The 15,251-nt window shown below is 53.9% G+C and overlaps 1 protein-coding gene across 6 annotated transcripts; it reads right to left on the bottom strand.

Annotated features, from left to right (window-relative positions):
- Positions 1-956: 956 nt before the first annotated feature.
- On the bottom strand, positions 957-14,594 carry SPINT1 (serine peptidase inhibitor, Kunitz type 1). 6 transcript variants are annotated; one of them, XM_003826599.5, is made up of 11 exons: positions 14,470-14,594; positions 13,630-14,169; positions 5,364-5,491; positions 4,988-5,126; positions 4,686-4,904; positions 4,529-4,555; positions 4,093-4,218; positions 3,926-3,976; positions 2,552-2,722; positions 2,290-2,337; positions 957-1,843 (listed from the first exon to the last, which is right to left on the bottom strand). In XM_003826599.5, the coding sequence occupies exons 2-11, from the start codon at positions 14,102-14,104 to the stop codon at positions 1,638-1,640; spliced, it is 1,590 nt and encodes a 529-aa protein (XP_003826647.3). In that variant the 5' UTR covers positions 14,105-14,169; positions 14,470-14,594; the 3' UTR covers positions 957-1,637. The 6 variants fall into 6 exon arrangements, with proteins under 6 accessions (XP_003826647.3, XP_003826646.3, XP_008950233.3 ...); XM_003826598.5 differs by having other exon boundaries at positions 4,734-4,904; XM_008951985.6 differs by lacking the exon at positions 14,470-14,594 and adding an exon at positions 14,378-14,458.
- Positions 14,595-15,251: the final 657 nt, after the last annotated feature.

The raw sequence follows: 15,251 nt of genomic DNA, 5'->3' as shown, positions 1-15,251 counted from the left end.
GGGTGCCTGCCTCAGAGGTGTGTGTCATTATGGAAATTCACTGAGCTGTACACTTATAACTTCATATATGTACATTCATGGTAGTTGTACTTGCTTAAAATTTGCTTTTAAGTACCCCCCCCCCACCAACCCCGATACCTCTTTTGTAAGACTAGACTCTGGGGATCCAGTCCTCCAATCTCAGCTCTAGGGCCTTGGGGAGGAAATTTCAATGAATTAGTTTCTTCACCTGTAAAATGCGGACGATTGTATTGTCATCACAAGGGCTGTGTGCAGCGCCAGCAACTTGAGATACGTAAAGCATTTAAATAGTGCTTCCCCTGCCCCTCTCAGCAGTATCAAATTTCTAATGATTGGCAGTGTCTGGCACAGAGGAGCTCAATGTAATTCACTGAATAAACGAGTGAATGAGCTCAAAGTATGATTTTTTTTTTTTGGCACCAGGAGGTAGCTTGAACAAATGCAGGGGTGTGGGTTGGAGTGGCGTGTCTCTACTAAAGGCTCCTGGGAAGGAGCTCAGAGCCTGGTTGGGGGTGCTGCACTCCAGTGCAGAAGCCAGGGCTTCTGTGGGGAGGGAGACAGCTAGTCACCTGGGCCCTAACGTGGAGGTAGGAGCCAAGATGCCTGTGCACCCCTAACCCCAACCTCCAAATGAGCAGAATTGTGGAGAGCTCAGCCACTCAACAGGCTTGTGGAGAGGCTCACACCAGGAAGAAATGCTACACAGCAGCACTGCAGCCTCCCCACACTCGTGGCTCCCGTGGCCCGCTCACTCCTCCCCTCTGGTGGTCAAACATGGCACTGCTCTCCAAAGTCAGGGGCCAGGCCAGTTTCGAGAGAGACGATGGGAAAACCTGCTCAACAGGGTGGCTGAAGCCTGAACCAGCTGAACAGGACGGTCCCATCACCCCCCAGCAACCTAGTCCCTCTCCTGGCCCACAGAACAGAGCCAGAAACCCCACAAACCACTTTTATTACCCAGTGGGCGGGCTGGGCTGTGATGTTGGAGAACCTTGGGGGTGGGGGCTGCGGGATGCAGCTGAGCCTCTCCTGGCTCTGTCTGCTGGTCTAGGCCAGGGTGGGGCTGATCAAGGGCAGAGAGCTCAATCTTGGGGGAAGAGGAAGAGAGGATAGAGAGGCCAAACAGGCCTCTTCCCCTCCTCTTCACCCATGCCACAGCATTAAATAAACAAAAAGCAACTCTTTACAGCACAAACTACACAGGGAAGTCCTTCCTCCCAGCCCTGGGCGCACAGCATGGAAGAGGAGCTCGGGAGGACAGGGCTGGGGCCTCCAGGGTCTGACACCACCCCACTCCTCTTCCTAGCACCATGGGGTAGGGACAGGCAGCTTTGAACAGAGGAAACAAAACTCCAACTTCCTCCAAACTCCTATGCAGGCAGGTCCATCTAGTCTGGTACTTCTGGCCCAAGGGTTTTCTGCTCCTTCCAAACCTTTGAGCTTTCTCAGGACGTGAGCTTAGCTGAGACTTCTCCAAGAGGGGCTGGAGCCCTGGTCTCTGAGGCACAGTGGGCCTGGGAAACAGGCAAGAGTCTGGTTCCAAAGTTTTTCCCAGCCCAGGCCTCTGCCTTGGCAAGCAGGAAGCAGGGCCAGGTGAGAGCCGGTGAGACCCAGGCTCAGAGGGGCCGGGTGGTGTGGTTATAGACCAGGTGCTCCGTGTCCTCGGTAGTGGAGACAGTGGAGCTGGCAGGGGTGGGTGGTGGGTGGTGGTGGTGTCCGTGGAAGTCCTTTCTCTGGTTCTTGAAGAAGCAGTAACCCAGGATGGCTACCACCACCACAATGCAGATGACCAGGAACACTGCGACAGCCATCTCCACAGAGCCTGGGGGAAGAAGGGGTAGAATAAGGGGCTCCCAGGGCCTGCCTGGTTCTGACACCCACCCCCAATCTATGGAAGAGACCAAGTCAAATGGATGCCAGGTATGGAAGGACATGGGCACCCGACTCAGACCTCCCACATATGAACAGCTGAACAGCTCTGTCCAGGAGCTCAGAGGAACTCTGGTGGGCCTCAGGTCTCAGCTCAAGTCGCTCTCCTTGCAGTTAACTTGGGGGAAGCCTGGGACGCTGCTGACAGACATCGGCACGCACTTTACTGTACTCCCTCCCTCGTGTGTGGCAGGCATCCCTATTTGATTACGGTACTCTGTCTCTATAGGCCACCTTGGCATCCTTCTCAACACAGGTTAGGCTGTCACAACAGGTGGAGTTGATCCGTGAGTTGACACCTACATGCTAACCTCAGTTACAGGACAGATCAGGGCTTACCTGTGCTGGGAATGGGGATTTCCCGCCTCAGGCCAAACACATCCTTCTCTGCAGAATGATGAGGGGAAAGAACAGTCAGTACTAAGGGCTCAGAGACTCAGCTGCTCCCCAGTGCCCCAGACCTCACACTGGCATCCTCTCCCACTCCTACTCCAGGCACTCTGAGGATAGAGGGGTGACTCCCAAAGGCCTGGGGACAGAGTGGAGGCCACTGGCTAAGCCTTCCCCCCATACATGCCCACCCTCTCACTGGCCCACTCACTGGAGATGCCGCGACAAGACTCGAGGCACTGCTGCTCTTCCTCAAAGTTGTTCTTGTTGCCATAACAACCACCATAGGTAAAGCGGGCGCAGTGTTCGCTGAAGGGGTTGTAGTACCAGCGCGGGATGCTCTCCTTGCAGAGTCCTGTGTCTGGCAGGTCCACGCAGTGCCCTTTGGGGTATGGGGTAGGCTATGGTGAGCGAGTCCATGGCCTCCCTGCCACCTTCTGCTAGGCTCCACGTGGCTGCTGCCCAGCACCTCCCCACCCGCCATGGCTCAGGGAGGGCCTGAGAGGCCCCAAAACACCTGGCCCAGCTGCAGTGGTGCCAGAAAAGGGAAGACAAACCCTGGACAATAACTGTAGGCACAAAAGTAAACTACGCCGACTCATAGTTATTTCAATTTTCTTTCAGCTTTTCTGACTGGGTCACGGTCTCAGTTTTCCAACACTGGGTGGTTTACCCCTTTTTTTTAAGACAGTGTCTCGCTATGTTGCCCAGGTTGGCCTCAAATTCCTAGGCCAAGTGATCCTCCCACCTCAGCCTCCCTAGTAGCTGGGATTCCAGGTGTAAGCCACCACGCCTGGCTGGTTTACCTTTCTTAAAAAAGAGGATGGGCCTCAGGGTCTGAGCCTTGGCAGGCAACAGCAACTAGCTAGAGCTTATTATTATTATTATTGTTTTGAGACAGGGTCTCACTCTGTTGCCCAGGCTGAGGTGCAGTGGTTCCATCTCAACTGACTGCAGTCTCTACCTCCCAGGTTCAAGTGATCCTCCTACCTCAGCCTCCTGAGTAGCTGGGAGTACAGGAACGCGCAACCACATCCGGCTAATTTTTGTATTTTTTGTAGAGATGGGGTTTTGCCATATTGCCCACGCTGGTCTTAAACTCCTGAGCTCAAGCAATCTGCCAGCCTCGGCCTCTCAAAGCGCTGGGATTATAAGTGTGAGCCACCACGCCTGGCAAGCTAAAACTTACTGTTTTATTATATTTATTTGTGTTGTTTTTCAATGTTTGGCAAGTAATAGTGGCTTCCCATTTATGGTAGTGATGTGAAAGTTCCTTTTTAATATATTACATTTAAAAAGTAACTGATTAAGTAAATAAGATCTGAGCAATATGTGGTGGACATGGCTGAAATTATGAAGGTGTTTGGAGAATGAGTGATGCCTGGAAAACACAGAGCCACAGAAGAGAGCCCAGGAGCCAGCCAGGGAAGAAGCTGAGCCATCTGGAGAACTGGGAGCCCACCCTGGCTCTTTGTGCCCACAGGCCCGTACACCCAGCAGGCCCCTCAGGCACTGCTGGATGGAAATAGTGAGGATGGCAGTGTCAGCGTCTGCCCTGATCCAGGGCACCTGGGGAGGATCTCACCTTTGTCACTGGGGAAATGGATGCGCTGGAGCTCGTCAAAGCCACTCGTGTCTGCAGAGAGGAAAGGTCAGAGTCTCAGACCCAACAAGGGTCTCCCAGGGGTTCAGGGCAAGGCTGTCAGGACCTCCCTGTCTGCTGCCCAACCCCCTCTATCCCCCAGGCCTCACATTTTTCACAGGCAGCCTCGTCGGAGGCGTCGGGGCAGTTGGGGGTGTCGTCACACTCCAGGAAACTGTCGATGCAGCAGCCATTGCTGCAGCGGAACTGGGTGGGCTGACAGGTGCCAGAGCACACTGGACGGGTGGAGGGGAGGTCAGGCTCAAGCAAAGAACAAGTGCCCAGGGCCCACCTTCTACTTGGCCCTCTCTGCCCAGACACAGCACATCCCCCATTCCCTTTCCACCAACCCCACTCCTGCCCCACACAAACTGGGCAGATCCTCATAGGACGATGCTGGGCTGCAAGGGGTGGGATGTTTGTGGTCCTTCCACAAACTCTGAGGGGAGGAATGGCTCGGTCAAAGGCAGGCTGCTTAGGGGCATAGGGATGATATGGGCTAGAGATGTGGTGGGGATGGGGGATGGGGAGGGGAGTAGAGCCCACCTGGATGGCGCCTTTCCACGGAGGGGCCTGGGAGAGAGAACAGAGAATGAGAGGAGGCATGACCAGGCTCCAGTGGGGATGAGATAATTGGGGTGGGTGGGCAAGGGAGAACTCCCACCACCCACCTCCCTGGCCACAGAAGAGAGAGACCACTCACCCTGGGGGAAAGTCGCCTGAGCCCCAGAGCTGCCTCTCAAAGGCCCACCTTGCACACCCCGACAGGCTAGAATGCACTCTTCTTCCCGAAGGTAGTTGTTCTTGTTGCCCAAGCAGCCTCCATAAACGAAACTCTTGCAGATCTGCTCCGTGGGGTCATAGTACCAGCGTGGGAAAGAGCCCCGGCAGCGGCCCACCTTGTTGGATGCGAGGCAGTAGTCTAGGGGGGAGAGCTTATGAGGGGACCGTGCGGCCAATCCGCACAGCGGGGGCTCCAGGTGCTGCTCCTCACCCCTCCCTCACCTTCTGTCTGCTTGGTGGACAGCACAGTGACTGTGACGTTGGCCGTGTCCTCTGGGTGGTCTGAGCTAGTCACTGTCAGCTGGAACAGGTAGGTGCCTTCCTTGAGTCCCCACAGCTCCACCTGGTTTGGGTCTTTCCTCTGCACACAGGAGTGGCTATCAGGCTTGGGCACCCCCTGATGCCCTTGGGCTGCCCCAGGCCTGGCCAGACACACACCCACACCCCTGGGGAGGCCAGGGGAAGTTGGATTAAATGCATCTTCAGCCTCTCTCCACCCCATCCCATCCGGGGCCATTGGTTGGCCTAGGGCCCCAGAAAGGGGCTCCCAGAAGGCTGGCAGGCAGAGGGTGGGGTCAGAGTCAGCCCAGTGTCTCACCTCTACCCTGACATCCGTGTCACCCCGCAGTAGGCGCCAATCTGTGTTTTCCACATCCTTCAGCACCAGGGGTTCCTGGGGTTGTACCTTCAAGTCTATGCCTGCCCAGGCCTTGGGGATCCCAGACCCTGGCGGGGAGAGAAAGTGAGATAAGGTCAATTCTCACTAGATGGACGAGGCTTCTCTCAGGAGCAAAGTGGGGTGGTGAAAGTATGGGCCCCACCTAGACCAAACTGGGACTCCACAGCCTGCATGGGGTGCGGGTGGGAGCCCCCAACAGAACCAGCTTCTTGATCTCTATTCAGAGAGAGCATGTTTTTGGTATACTGAAGATATTTTTATGTTGTAACCCACTTTCTTTCGTTTTTTTTTGTTTGTTTGTTTGTTTGTTTTTTTTGTTAGAGATGGGGTCTTGCTATGTTTCCTAGGCTGGAGCACAGTGACTATTCACAGACTCGATCATGGCCACTACAGCCTCAAACTCAAGCAATCCTCCTGCCTCGGCCTCATGAGTAGCTGGGACTAAAGGTACAATTACCACACCCAGCTGTAAAACCCTCTTTCTGAAGCAAATTACTGAACAAACTGCCATCTGATCTTATTGAGTAAACACACACACACACACACACACACACACACACACACACACACACCTACTTGAGGGGATGGGCTTATTTCTATTTTCTACAATAGAAATACCTCAGACAGACTCGGCCTCCAGTTACAAGGGGTCCCGGGAGCCACGCCCTTCCTTGACTTGACAGTGCCTGTGTCTGAGGCTTCCCCACCTCAGAGTCAGGCATGGGGGTGGGTGACAAGCACAGTGCAGGATCGCTGCCTGTAGGGGGCTGAATGGTGGCCCCTCAAAGATATGTTCACATCTAACCCCTGGAACCCATAAACGTGACCTGATTTGGGAAAAGGGTCTTTGCAGAAGTAATTAGGATCTCCAGATGCGATCATCCTGGATTAGCTGGTTAGGCCCCAAATCCAACGACAAAGTATCCTTATAAGAAACAGAAGAGGAGAAGACAGAGTGAAGGAAGAGAAGGCCACGCGAAGACAGAGGCAGAGACTAAAGTGATGCAGCCACAGCCAAGGTATGCCTGGGGCCACCAGAAGCTGGAAAAGACAAGGAAGGATTCTCTCCTAGGGTCTTTGGAGGGAGCACAGCCCTGCTGACACCTTGATGTGGGGCTTCTGGCCTCCAGAACTCTGCAAGAATAATTTTTTTGTTTTGTTTTGTTTTGTTTTTGAGATGGAGTCTCACTCTTTCATCCAGGCTGGAGTGCAGTGGCACAATTTTGGCTCACTGCAACCTCCGCCTCCAGGGTTCAAGCGATTCTCCTGCCTCAGCCTCCCGAGTAGCTGGGATTACAGGTGTGCACAACCATGCCCGGCTAATTTTTGTATTTTTAGTAGAGATGGGGTTTCACCACATGGGCCTGGCTGGTCTTGAACTCCTGACCTCAGGTGATCCTTCTGCTTCAACCTCCCAAAGTGCTGGGATTACAGGCATGAGCCACCACACCTGGCCAAATTTGTTTTAAGCCAACCAGTTCATAGCCATCTGTTACAGCAGCTCTAGGAAATTAATACGTTGCCCTTCAGAGGATTAGTCCAGTTGGGCAGATAAGACCCCACGACATGAAGCAACACGTGGACTAAACAAGGCAGGGGACATTCAGAGAAAGGAGGCCATGGCAGGCTAGGGGGATAAGGCAAGGCTTTCTGGAGGAGGGAGAAAGGATTTTTTTATTTTTTTGTTTTTGTTCTTGTTTGGTTGTTGGGAGAATGTAGGGTGTTGTTGAAAATGGCAGAACACAGCTGGGCGCGGTGGCTCACGCCTATAATCCCAGCACTTTGGGCGGCCAAGGCGGGCAGACACAAGATCAGGAGATTGAGACCATCCTGGCTAACACAGTGAAACCCCATCTCTACTAAAATACAAAAAATTAGCTGGGCATGGTGGCACATGTCTGTAATCCCAGCTACTCAGGAGGCTGAGGCAGGAGAATTGCTTGAACCTGGGAGGCAGAGGGTGCAGTGAGCCGAGATCGTGCCACTGCACTCCAGCCTGGCAACAGAGCAAGACTCCGTTTAAAAAAAAAGAAAAGAAAAAAGAAAATGGCAGAACACATGAGAAACCAAAGCAAGGAGTTAGGAATTTGCAAGGCCAGTTCGCTGGGCTTGAGTTGATCTTAAAGTGCCCTGGAGGCCAGGCCAGGGTGTTTGGACACAGCAGGAGTAACATTCAAATATTAAACAACTGGTAGTACAGAAAGGGGATAGACACTGGCCGTGAGCAGTGGCGCAGAGTCCTGGAGGCCGGCTGCACCAGACATTGACCTCCTAGATACATGACAGAGGCCCAGGAGTTCAAAGGGAGGGGCCCAGGGCTTGGGCAGCAGGAGCACTCCTGAGCTCTGAGCAGCAGCTGTTTTCCCATCTGTTTGGAAGCATTCTGTGGAGCGAGGAGGCTGGCAAGTATACCAGTGCAGCGGTCCAGGGCAGATGCAACAGGAGTGGCCCAAATGCCAGAGCAGCCAAGGGAATGGAGATAAAGATGTGAGAAACAACGCTGGGCTGATGCTTCTGGCTTCTCCCCTGCCAGTCTCTGGGAACTGGGAAGGAAAAGTCAGGGTACAGGCAGAAGGGAAACCGGATTTAGAGGGAACATATAGGTTAAGTCATAAGAGAAGTTAAATTTGGGAGAAGGCAGGCCACTCGGAACCAGCAGACAATGACAGACAGGCAAGGGTTGGAAATAGAGGCACTGGCTGAGTGTATGCTGGGCAGCATGCTAGGTACTCTACTGCATCAGCTATAGCTTAGCATCAGCTAAGCCTGCAGGCCAAATCCAGCCCACCATATCTTATATTTTGGAATGGATGAAAAAAACAACAGCCGGGTGCGGTGGCTCACGCCTGTAATCCCAGCACTTTGGGAAGCAGGGCGGGTGGATCACCTGAGGTTGGGAGTTCAAGACCACCCTGACCAACATGGAGAAACTCCATCTCTACTAAAAATACAAAATTAGCCGGGTGTGGTGGCACATGCCTGTAATCCCAGCTGCTCGGGAGGCTGAGGCAGGAGAATTGCTTGAACTCAGGAGGCGGAGTTGTGGTGAGCCGGAGATCGCGCCATTGCACTCCAGCCTGGACAACAAGAGCGAAACTCCGTCTCAAAAAAAAAAAAAAAGAAAGAAAGAAAAGAAAAAGAAAAAACAAAAGGAGAATCCTTTGTAATGACATGTGAAAAGCACATGAAATTCAAATTTGTGTCCATCGATTGGAACACAGCCTTGCCCACACATTTACATGTTGAGTATGGCTGCTTTCATGTAACAACAGCAGAGCTGAGTAGTCGCAAGTGGGACCCTATGGCCCACAAAGCCTAATAATTTCTATTTAGATCTTTACAGAAAAAGTTTATTGACCCCTGGAGTCCATGATGTACCTTCAAAACCAGCCTGCTACACCTACATTCTCACCCTCTTTTCAGATGAGAAAGTTGACACCAGAAAGATTAAATGGCTTGCTCAGAGTCATTCAGTTTCTAAAGGCAGAGCTGGGATTTGAACCAAGGTCTGTCAGACTCCACAGCAAATGCTCTCTCCAAAACGTAATTCTATAGGTTATCCACCCCCTCAGAGGTTGTGATTTTAATTGCTTTTATAATGTTGGGTTTTTTAATTTTGCTTTTCTAGTTTAGGTAATACATATATGACATAAAATTCAAAAGGTGGCTGGGTGTGGTGGCTCATACCTGTAATCTCAACACTTTGGGAAGCTGAGGCAGAAGGATGGCTTGAGCCAAGGAGTTTGAGACTAGCCTGGGCAACATAGTGAGACCTCGTATTTACAAAATAAAAAATTAGCTAGGTGTGATGGTGTGATGGCTACTTAGCTATTCAGGAAGATGAGGTTGGGAGGATCGCTTGAGCCTGTGAGGTTGAGGCTGCAGTGAGCTGTGGTTACACCACTGAACTCCAGCCTGGGTGACAGAGTGAGACCCCATTTCTCTCTCTTTTTTTTTTTTTTTTTTTTTTCCTGAGACGGAGTGTTGCTCTGTTGCCCAGACTGGAGGGCAGTGGCGTGATCTTGGCTCACTGCAAGCTCCGCCTCCTGGGTTCACACCATTCTCCTGCCTCAGCCTCCCGAGTAGCTGGGACTACAGGCGCCCGCCACCACACCCGGCTAATTTTTTGTATTTTTAGTAGAGACGGGGTTTCACCGTGTTAGCCAGGATGGTCTCAATCTCCTGACCTCGTGATCCGCCCGCCCCGGCCTCCCAAAGTGCTGGGATTACAGGCGTGACCCACCACGCCCGGCCCGACCCCATTTCAAAAAAAAAAAAAACAGAAAAACCAAAACCAAAAGGTACAAAAGGCTAGTGAAAATTAAGTCACCTCTTCTCCTTAAGAAGGAACCTTCTCCATCAGGTTTATTACCCCAAAGGTATGTATGAGACAGAGAGAGAGAGAGAGAATATCAAGAGACAGTATTTGAATTCACAAGCATTTGAGTTCTTCATCTTGTTTTGCCCTTTATATATATTGGAAATCATTCCATAGCGACACATAAAGAGTTTCCTTTTGTTGTTGTTGTTGTATCATATTCATTGTATAAATGCACCACAATTTATAATTTATTTAAACAGTCCCTACCAGTTTCCTGATTTAGATTTTCTTTCTTTCTCTCCTAAGAACTAAACCATGCTACCTTAGGGTTTATTATTATTATGAAAACAGCATCACAGTATTCAATTATAGGATGTGTTGACAGACAATGCGATTGTTTCCAATTCTTCATTATTATAAACAATACTACGGGGACTAACTGGCTGGTAAGTTGTTTTATCCATGTGTAGGTACAGCTGCAAGATGAATTCCTACAAGTGGAATTGTGTCCAGGGCTGTGTGCATTTAGGTTTGATAGATATTGCCCAACTACCCTCCACAGAGGCTCTCTAGAGAGTTTTTTCAAGTGTTAGAGTGAATGCAAAGAAAGAAGAGAAGGTAAAGAGCTAAGAACAGCTGGTAGGAGGCTGAGTCACAGGGATTCCTCTTTGATGAAGTAGAGAAAGCAGAGCCAATGGGGGACTCACAGAAGGTGGTTCTGGGGCTGAGAAGACCAGGATGCACAATGACAGCAAAAGGGATGGGAAGGGAAAGATTTCAGGAAGAAACATGTTGAATGTTTCAGAGGCCTACAAAAATAGTAAAAAGAGAACTGGGTTCCAGGGATTAGGGAAAATAAGACAGGGATGAGCAGGAACGAAAAGTGGCTGTCTGGAGGCAACCTCCCAGCCCAGGGGCTTGGCTGACAAGCAGGAGAGCACCCTGAGAACACCTGCCAAGGGAGTAGCGAGCTGGGAGGAGCCCAGTCCTCCCTCCTTGCATTTTGTAGAAAGAAGACAGACTACTTAGCAGTCTGCCTAGCAGACAGACAGGCTAGCCCCACCAGGCCCCCAGAGTGGAAGTAGCATGCAGAGTGATGCATCAGACTTTGAGCTGAATCAGGGGCTGAATCCCACCCCGACACAACTCAGTCCTCTCCAAGCCCCAGCCCCCAGGACACCAAGGAGCAGGTACCTTGCCTTACCACTCCCTTCCTCCCACCCGCAAGAGAGCAAAGGGCTAGAGTGGCAATAAAACCAGCCCCTCCCCCAGTTAGTTACCAGGTCTCAGGACCTCAGGGAAGTGCAGACTCCGCCTCCTAAGCCACTCCTTCATAGGACTGGGGAGGAGGAGAGGTGGGGGAAGAGAAGGGGAGAAGAGGAAGTGCAAGCTGCTCCGCCTCCAGCTGCAGGAATCTGTACTGGCCTGGCCTGGCCACAGGCAGAAAGAGGAACAAACAAACCCATTCTGGGGAGCATTTATCTATGCAATAGGAGAATCAAAGGTTTGGAAGCTCTCAGTGCCCGTGACCCACGTCACCCAACCCACCTCATCCACCCTAGCCCTTAATGGCTCTACCCTGTCATTACCCACCTCCAACCTCTCTAACTGGACCCAGGTGAGAATAAACCCCTTGACACACACACAGCTTTTTCCTCTTCCCAAAGCACTGCAGCACTCTAAGAATGGCCTAGAATGGCCTGGAGCTCATATTAAGTCCAAGCCCTACCTGCCTCCCTCAATGTCCCAGGAAATCCCCACTCCACCCTCTCTTGTGGCAAACAGGCAGGTCCTGGGGGTTTCCAGATGAGGATGGCTGGTCTCAAGACCATGGGGCCATAGTCCAGCTCAGCTCCCTGACCAGACTCCAGAATTTCACACTCTGGCTCTGGAGAGGGACTCCCATGGGGCCTCTGTGGAGCAGGAAGGGCATGGGCAACTCAGGTCAGTAAGAGTCATCACCACCTACACTTTCTGCTACTTCCTTGTGGAACAGGCTGCAGCCCTGGTCCAGTGGGACTTGGTGGCCCAGACTGGCCCTCAGATATGTCCCCCTCCCATCCACAGGAATCCCCATCTCGCCTCTCCTCAGAGACCCAGGAGAGCTACTGGAAGGATAGGGAGGAAAGAGGACCCTCCTTAGCCTGGCAGAGAGACTAGCCCAGGAAAAGCCTGCGGAGGAAAGCCCTTTCTCCACTTTCCAGAACGGAGACCACCCCCAGATGTGGCCCCAGCCCAGTTCTGGCCCCTAAACTCCCCAATCCCCGGTTCTGTTATCCACTGGGCTATTTTGGGTCAGAATGCTAGGTTTTTACCAGAGAGATGGTCTTGTGTGAAAAACAGCACAGGACTTTTTTTGGAGGTCTCCCCTGGGGTGAATCTCAGGCCTACCATTTATGGGCAGTGTTACCCTGGGCAAATTCTTTAACATGGGAGTCTTAGTTTCCTAATCTAAAAAGTGGGATGACTGCTAGTAGCACCCTTTTTGGAAGTTGTTGTGATGAGGCCTGAGTGAGAGGATGTGTGGCACAGCAATCAGTAAGCTCTAAAGTGCTCACAGAGGTTATGAGAGGTGACCTACCCCTGCCCTGGAGCCCCACCTGGCCAGAACGGCAGGTAGAGAGAATGGGGGAACCAAGGCTCTGGACTGGCCCTGATCCCAGCAGACAGTTCAGTCCGGGGAAGAAAGAGCAGGAGCCCTGGCCTCCGCTTTGCCTTTATCCATGGAAGTAAACAAGGTTTGGCTACCAGATTCTAAGCAGGGAGAGCCCTGTCTGGCTCATGCGCATGCACACACACCTGCCTGGACAGCTGACATCCCTTCCCTACTAGGTATACATACCAACAGGCTGACTCACCCCACAACCCTCCTCATCCCCCACCCCAGAGCCTCTAGGCTTCTGTGCCTACAACATCACTCCTCTCCCTTTGGATCAACCGCAGACTGGGCTTGTTTTCTAGTCTCGGATCTGGCAGTCTTCCTAGACCACCAAAAGGCCAATGCATTCCTAGGGGGTAGAGAGATGCTAAGCAGTCCCAAGTCCAGCCAGTGGAGAAGACTATGGCCAGGCTCACCTGACAGGGCATCGGTGTGCCCAGACCAGTGCTTGGCCAAGGTGCCTTTCTAGTCACCAGACCATCCAGACAGCTCACTCCTTCAATCAGCCTATCAGTGCCAGAGGTCAGGAGTCCTGGGGACTTCCTCTCCCCTCCAGTACACACAGCCCAGAGCCAAAGGCCTCCCTGTGAGCACCAGCCCATCACCTCTGAACATCCTGAGTTCAGGAGCCAGAGCCTGGGCCCTGCCCTCCCTACTCATGTCCCCTTTCATTTGTTTACTGTTTGTACTGCCTACTACCGATGTGAAGGCGATCTGGCTGCGACATCTGTCACCCCATTGATCACCAGGCTTGATTCAGCTGTACTGCCTACTTCTAAGGAGGGCTTCAGGTAGAAATAATCCCAGCACTTTGGGAGGCCAAGGTGGGTGGATCACCTGAGTTCAGAAGTTCAAGACCAGCCTGGCCAACATAGTGAAACCCCGTCTGTACCAAAAAAAAAAAAAAAAAAAAAAAAAAAAAATTAGCCTGGTCTGGTAGCGGGTGCCTGTAGTTCCAGCTACTCCGGAGGCTGAGACAGGAGAATCACTTGAACATGGAAGACGGAGGTTGCAGTGAGCAACCAGAGACTGCGCCATTGCACTCCAGCCTGGGCGACAAGAGCGAGACTCCGTCGCGAAAAAGAAAAAGAAAAAAAAAAGTGAACTCTCCTTAACTCCTCTCTGATGTTCCTCTCCCCTAGGACCCCATAACCAGTCCCTTTTTTGAGTCTCTCCAAACCCATCCATCTTGGCACCCTCCTCACCTCCAAAGCCCTGGGTCCGCAGCTGGCGGTAGGAGCGGTACACTTCCCTCGTGAGGTAGTTGATGAAGCCCTCCCTGGGCGCGAACTTGCACACGAAGTTCTGCTCGTAGAGGCAGTTGATGAGGAAGCAGGCGGCGATGGCGTCCTCCCCGCGGTCGGGCTGCAGCTCCACTAGCGCCAAGTTGCAGTTCTGGGTGGTGCAGCAGGCGCGCACGCAGTCCCAGCCCCGGCGCACGGTGGGGGACTCCAGGAAGGTGGCTCCGTTGCTGACCGAGGCGTTGGTGTCCAGCACGAAGCCAGGCACCCCGGCGGTAAAGCTGTTCAGGCAGTCGGCTCCCGCGGGCAGCCCAGGGGGCGCGGGCGGTGGCCCGGCCTGGGTGCCCTGGAGGCCGAGCGTGCACAGAAGCCACAAGGCGACCGCAGGGATGCCGGCCGGGGCGAGGCGGGCGCGGGCCATCGTCCTCGCAGGGGCCATCGCCTTCCTCCCCAGGGGGGTCACCTTCAGAGCGCGGGCCTCTGGGTTCCGAGGGTGCTGGTGACCTGAGAGAAGGGAGGGGACAGAGGAGGAGACACACCTGATCAGCCCGGGAGACTTTGGAGGAGGCGGGCCGGCCGGGAGGAAGTGGGGGAGGAGGGACCGGAGCACCCCAGGATCGAAGAGGGCGCACGGGCCCGGCCCTCCCACGCGCCCTCCAGGGACCCGGCAGCCAGACAGACGGACAGGCGGACCGCTAGGGAGCTGAAGTACCCGGACACACGCACGAGCGCAGAACAAAGGGCCGGACATGCTCCAGCCCGCTCCGCCTGCGCCTCGGCCTTGCGCGCGGGGGCCCGGGTTACCTGCGCAGGTGAGTTGGGTGGGGCCGGGTCCGCCGAGGTTCCGGTCCCAGCTTCCTGCGCGGCTCGGGTCGCGGCTTCCGACCCGGTGCTCGGAGAGCTGGGGCTCGGCCGCCTTCTCCCCCTGGTTTCTGGTGAAACTGAGTCAGCGCCGTCGGGGCGGGGCCGACATTCACCCTTGCGCTGCCGGCCCCGCCCACGCCCGGTGCGCTGCGGCCGCCTCTAGCGCGGAGCTCCAGGCCCGGCCCGCCCCGCGGCCCCGCAGCCCCGGCGCCTCCCCGGCAGCCAGCTCCCCGGAGGGGCTCTCGGGCTCCACCCAGTCCAGCCTCGCGAGGGAGCCCCGCGCCCGAAGCGCATCCCCAGCCGGGAGGGGACGCGGCCGGGACGCGAGGGTCCGGCCTCTGGGGCGGCGGCCTCCAGTCTTCCTTTCCGGCCGGGGCCTGCTTTCCCAGCCCCAGACCTGAGGCCCGATGCAAATGATCTTTCCGGCCCTCGGGAAATCATTTCCATTTCGTGGCGGGAAGGTAACCCAAAAGTTGCGTGGCTGCACCTGTGATAACTGGGATCCGGGATGTCTGCCTCACTGTCAGCTCCGGGAAGCCCTCCCTGCTGTCAGGGTGAGAAACGGAGGCGATTCCCCGCGTCCAGGCTCCCCTGCGTGCTCCACGGGGCTTCCCTGTTGTTCGAGGCCCCTCCTCATCTTGTATGTACAGTTCGGTCCATTCCCTGCTATGGCTCATTGGACTGTTGCCCCCTTCCCTGGAGCCCAAGCTTCCTCTCTTTCA

The sequence above is a fragment of the Pan paniscus genome, chromosome 16, assembly GCF_029289425.2.
Source record: "Pan paniscus chromosome 16, NHGRI_mPanPan1-v2.0_pri, whole genome shotgun sequence".
In the NCBI taxonomy this organism is placed as follows: domain Eukaryota; kingdom Metazoa; phylum Chordata; class Mammalia; order Primates; family Hominidae; genus Pan; species Pan paniscus.
This window is presented reverse-complemented; position numbering and strand designations above follow the sequence as displayed.

Coding starts and splice junctions, on each gene's coding strand:
- SPINT1 (XM_003826599.5), bottom strand. CDS start 14,104: ATGGCCCCTGCGAGGACGATGGCCCGCGCCCGCCTCGCCCCGGCCGGC. Junction 4,219..4,528: donor CGTGGAAAGGCGCCATCCAG/GTGGGCTCTACT, acceptor CCACCCGTCCAG/TGTGCTCTGGCACCTGTCAG. Junction 2,723..3,925: donor CCATTTCCCCAGTGACAAAG/GTGAGATCCTCC, acceptor CATACCCCAAAG/GGCACTGCGTGGACCTGCCA.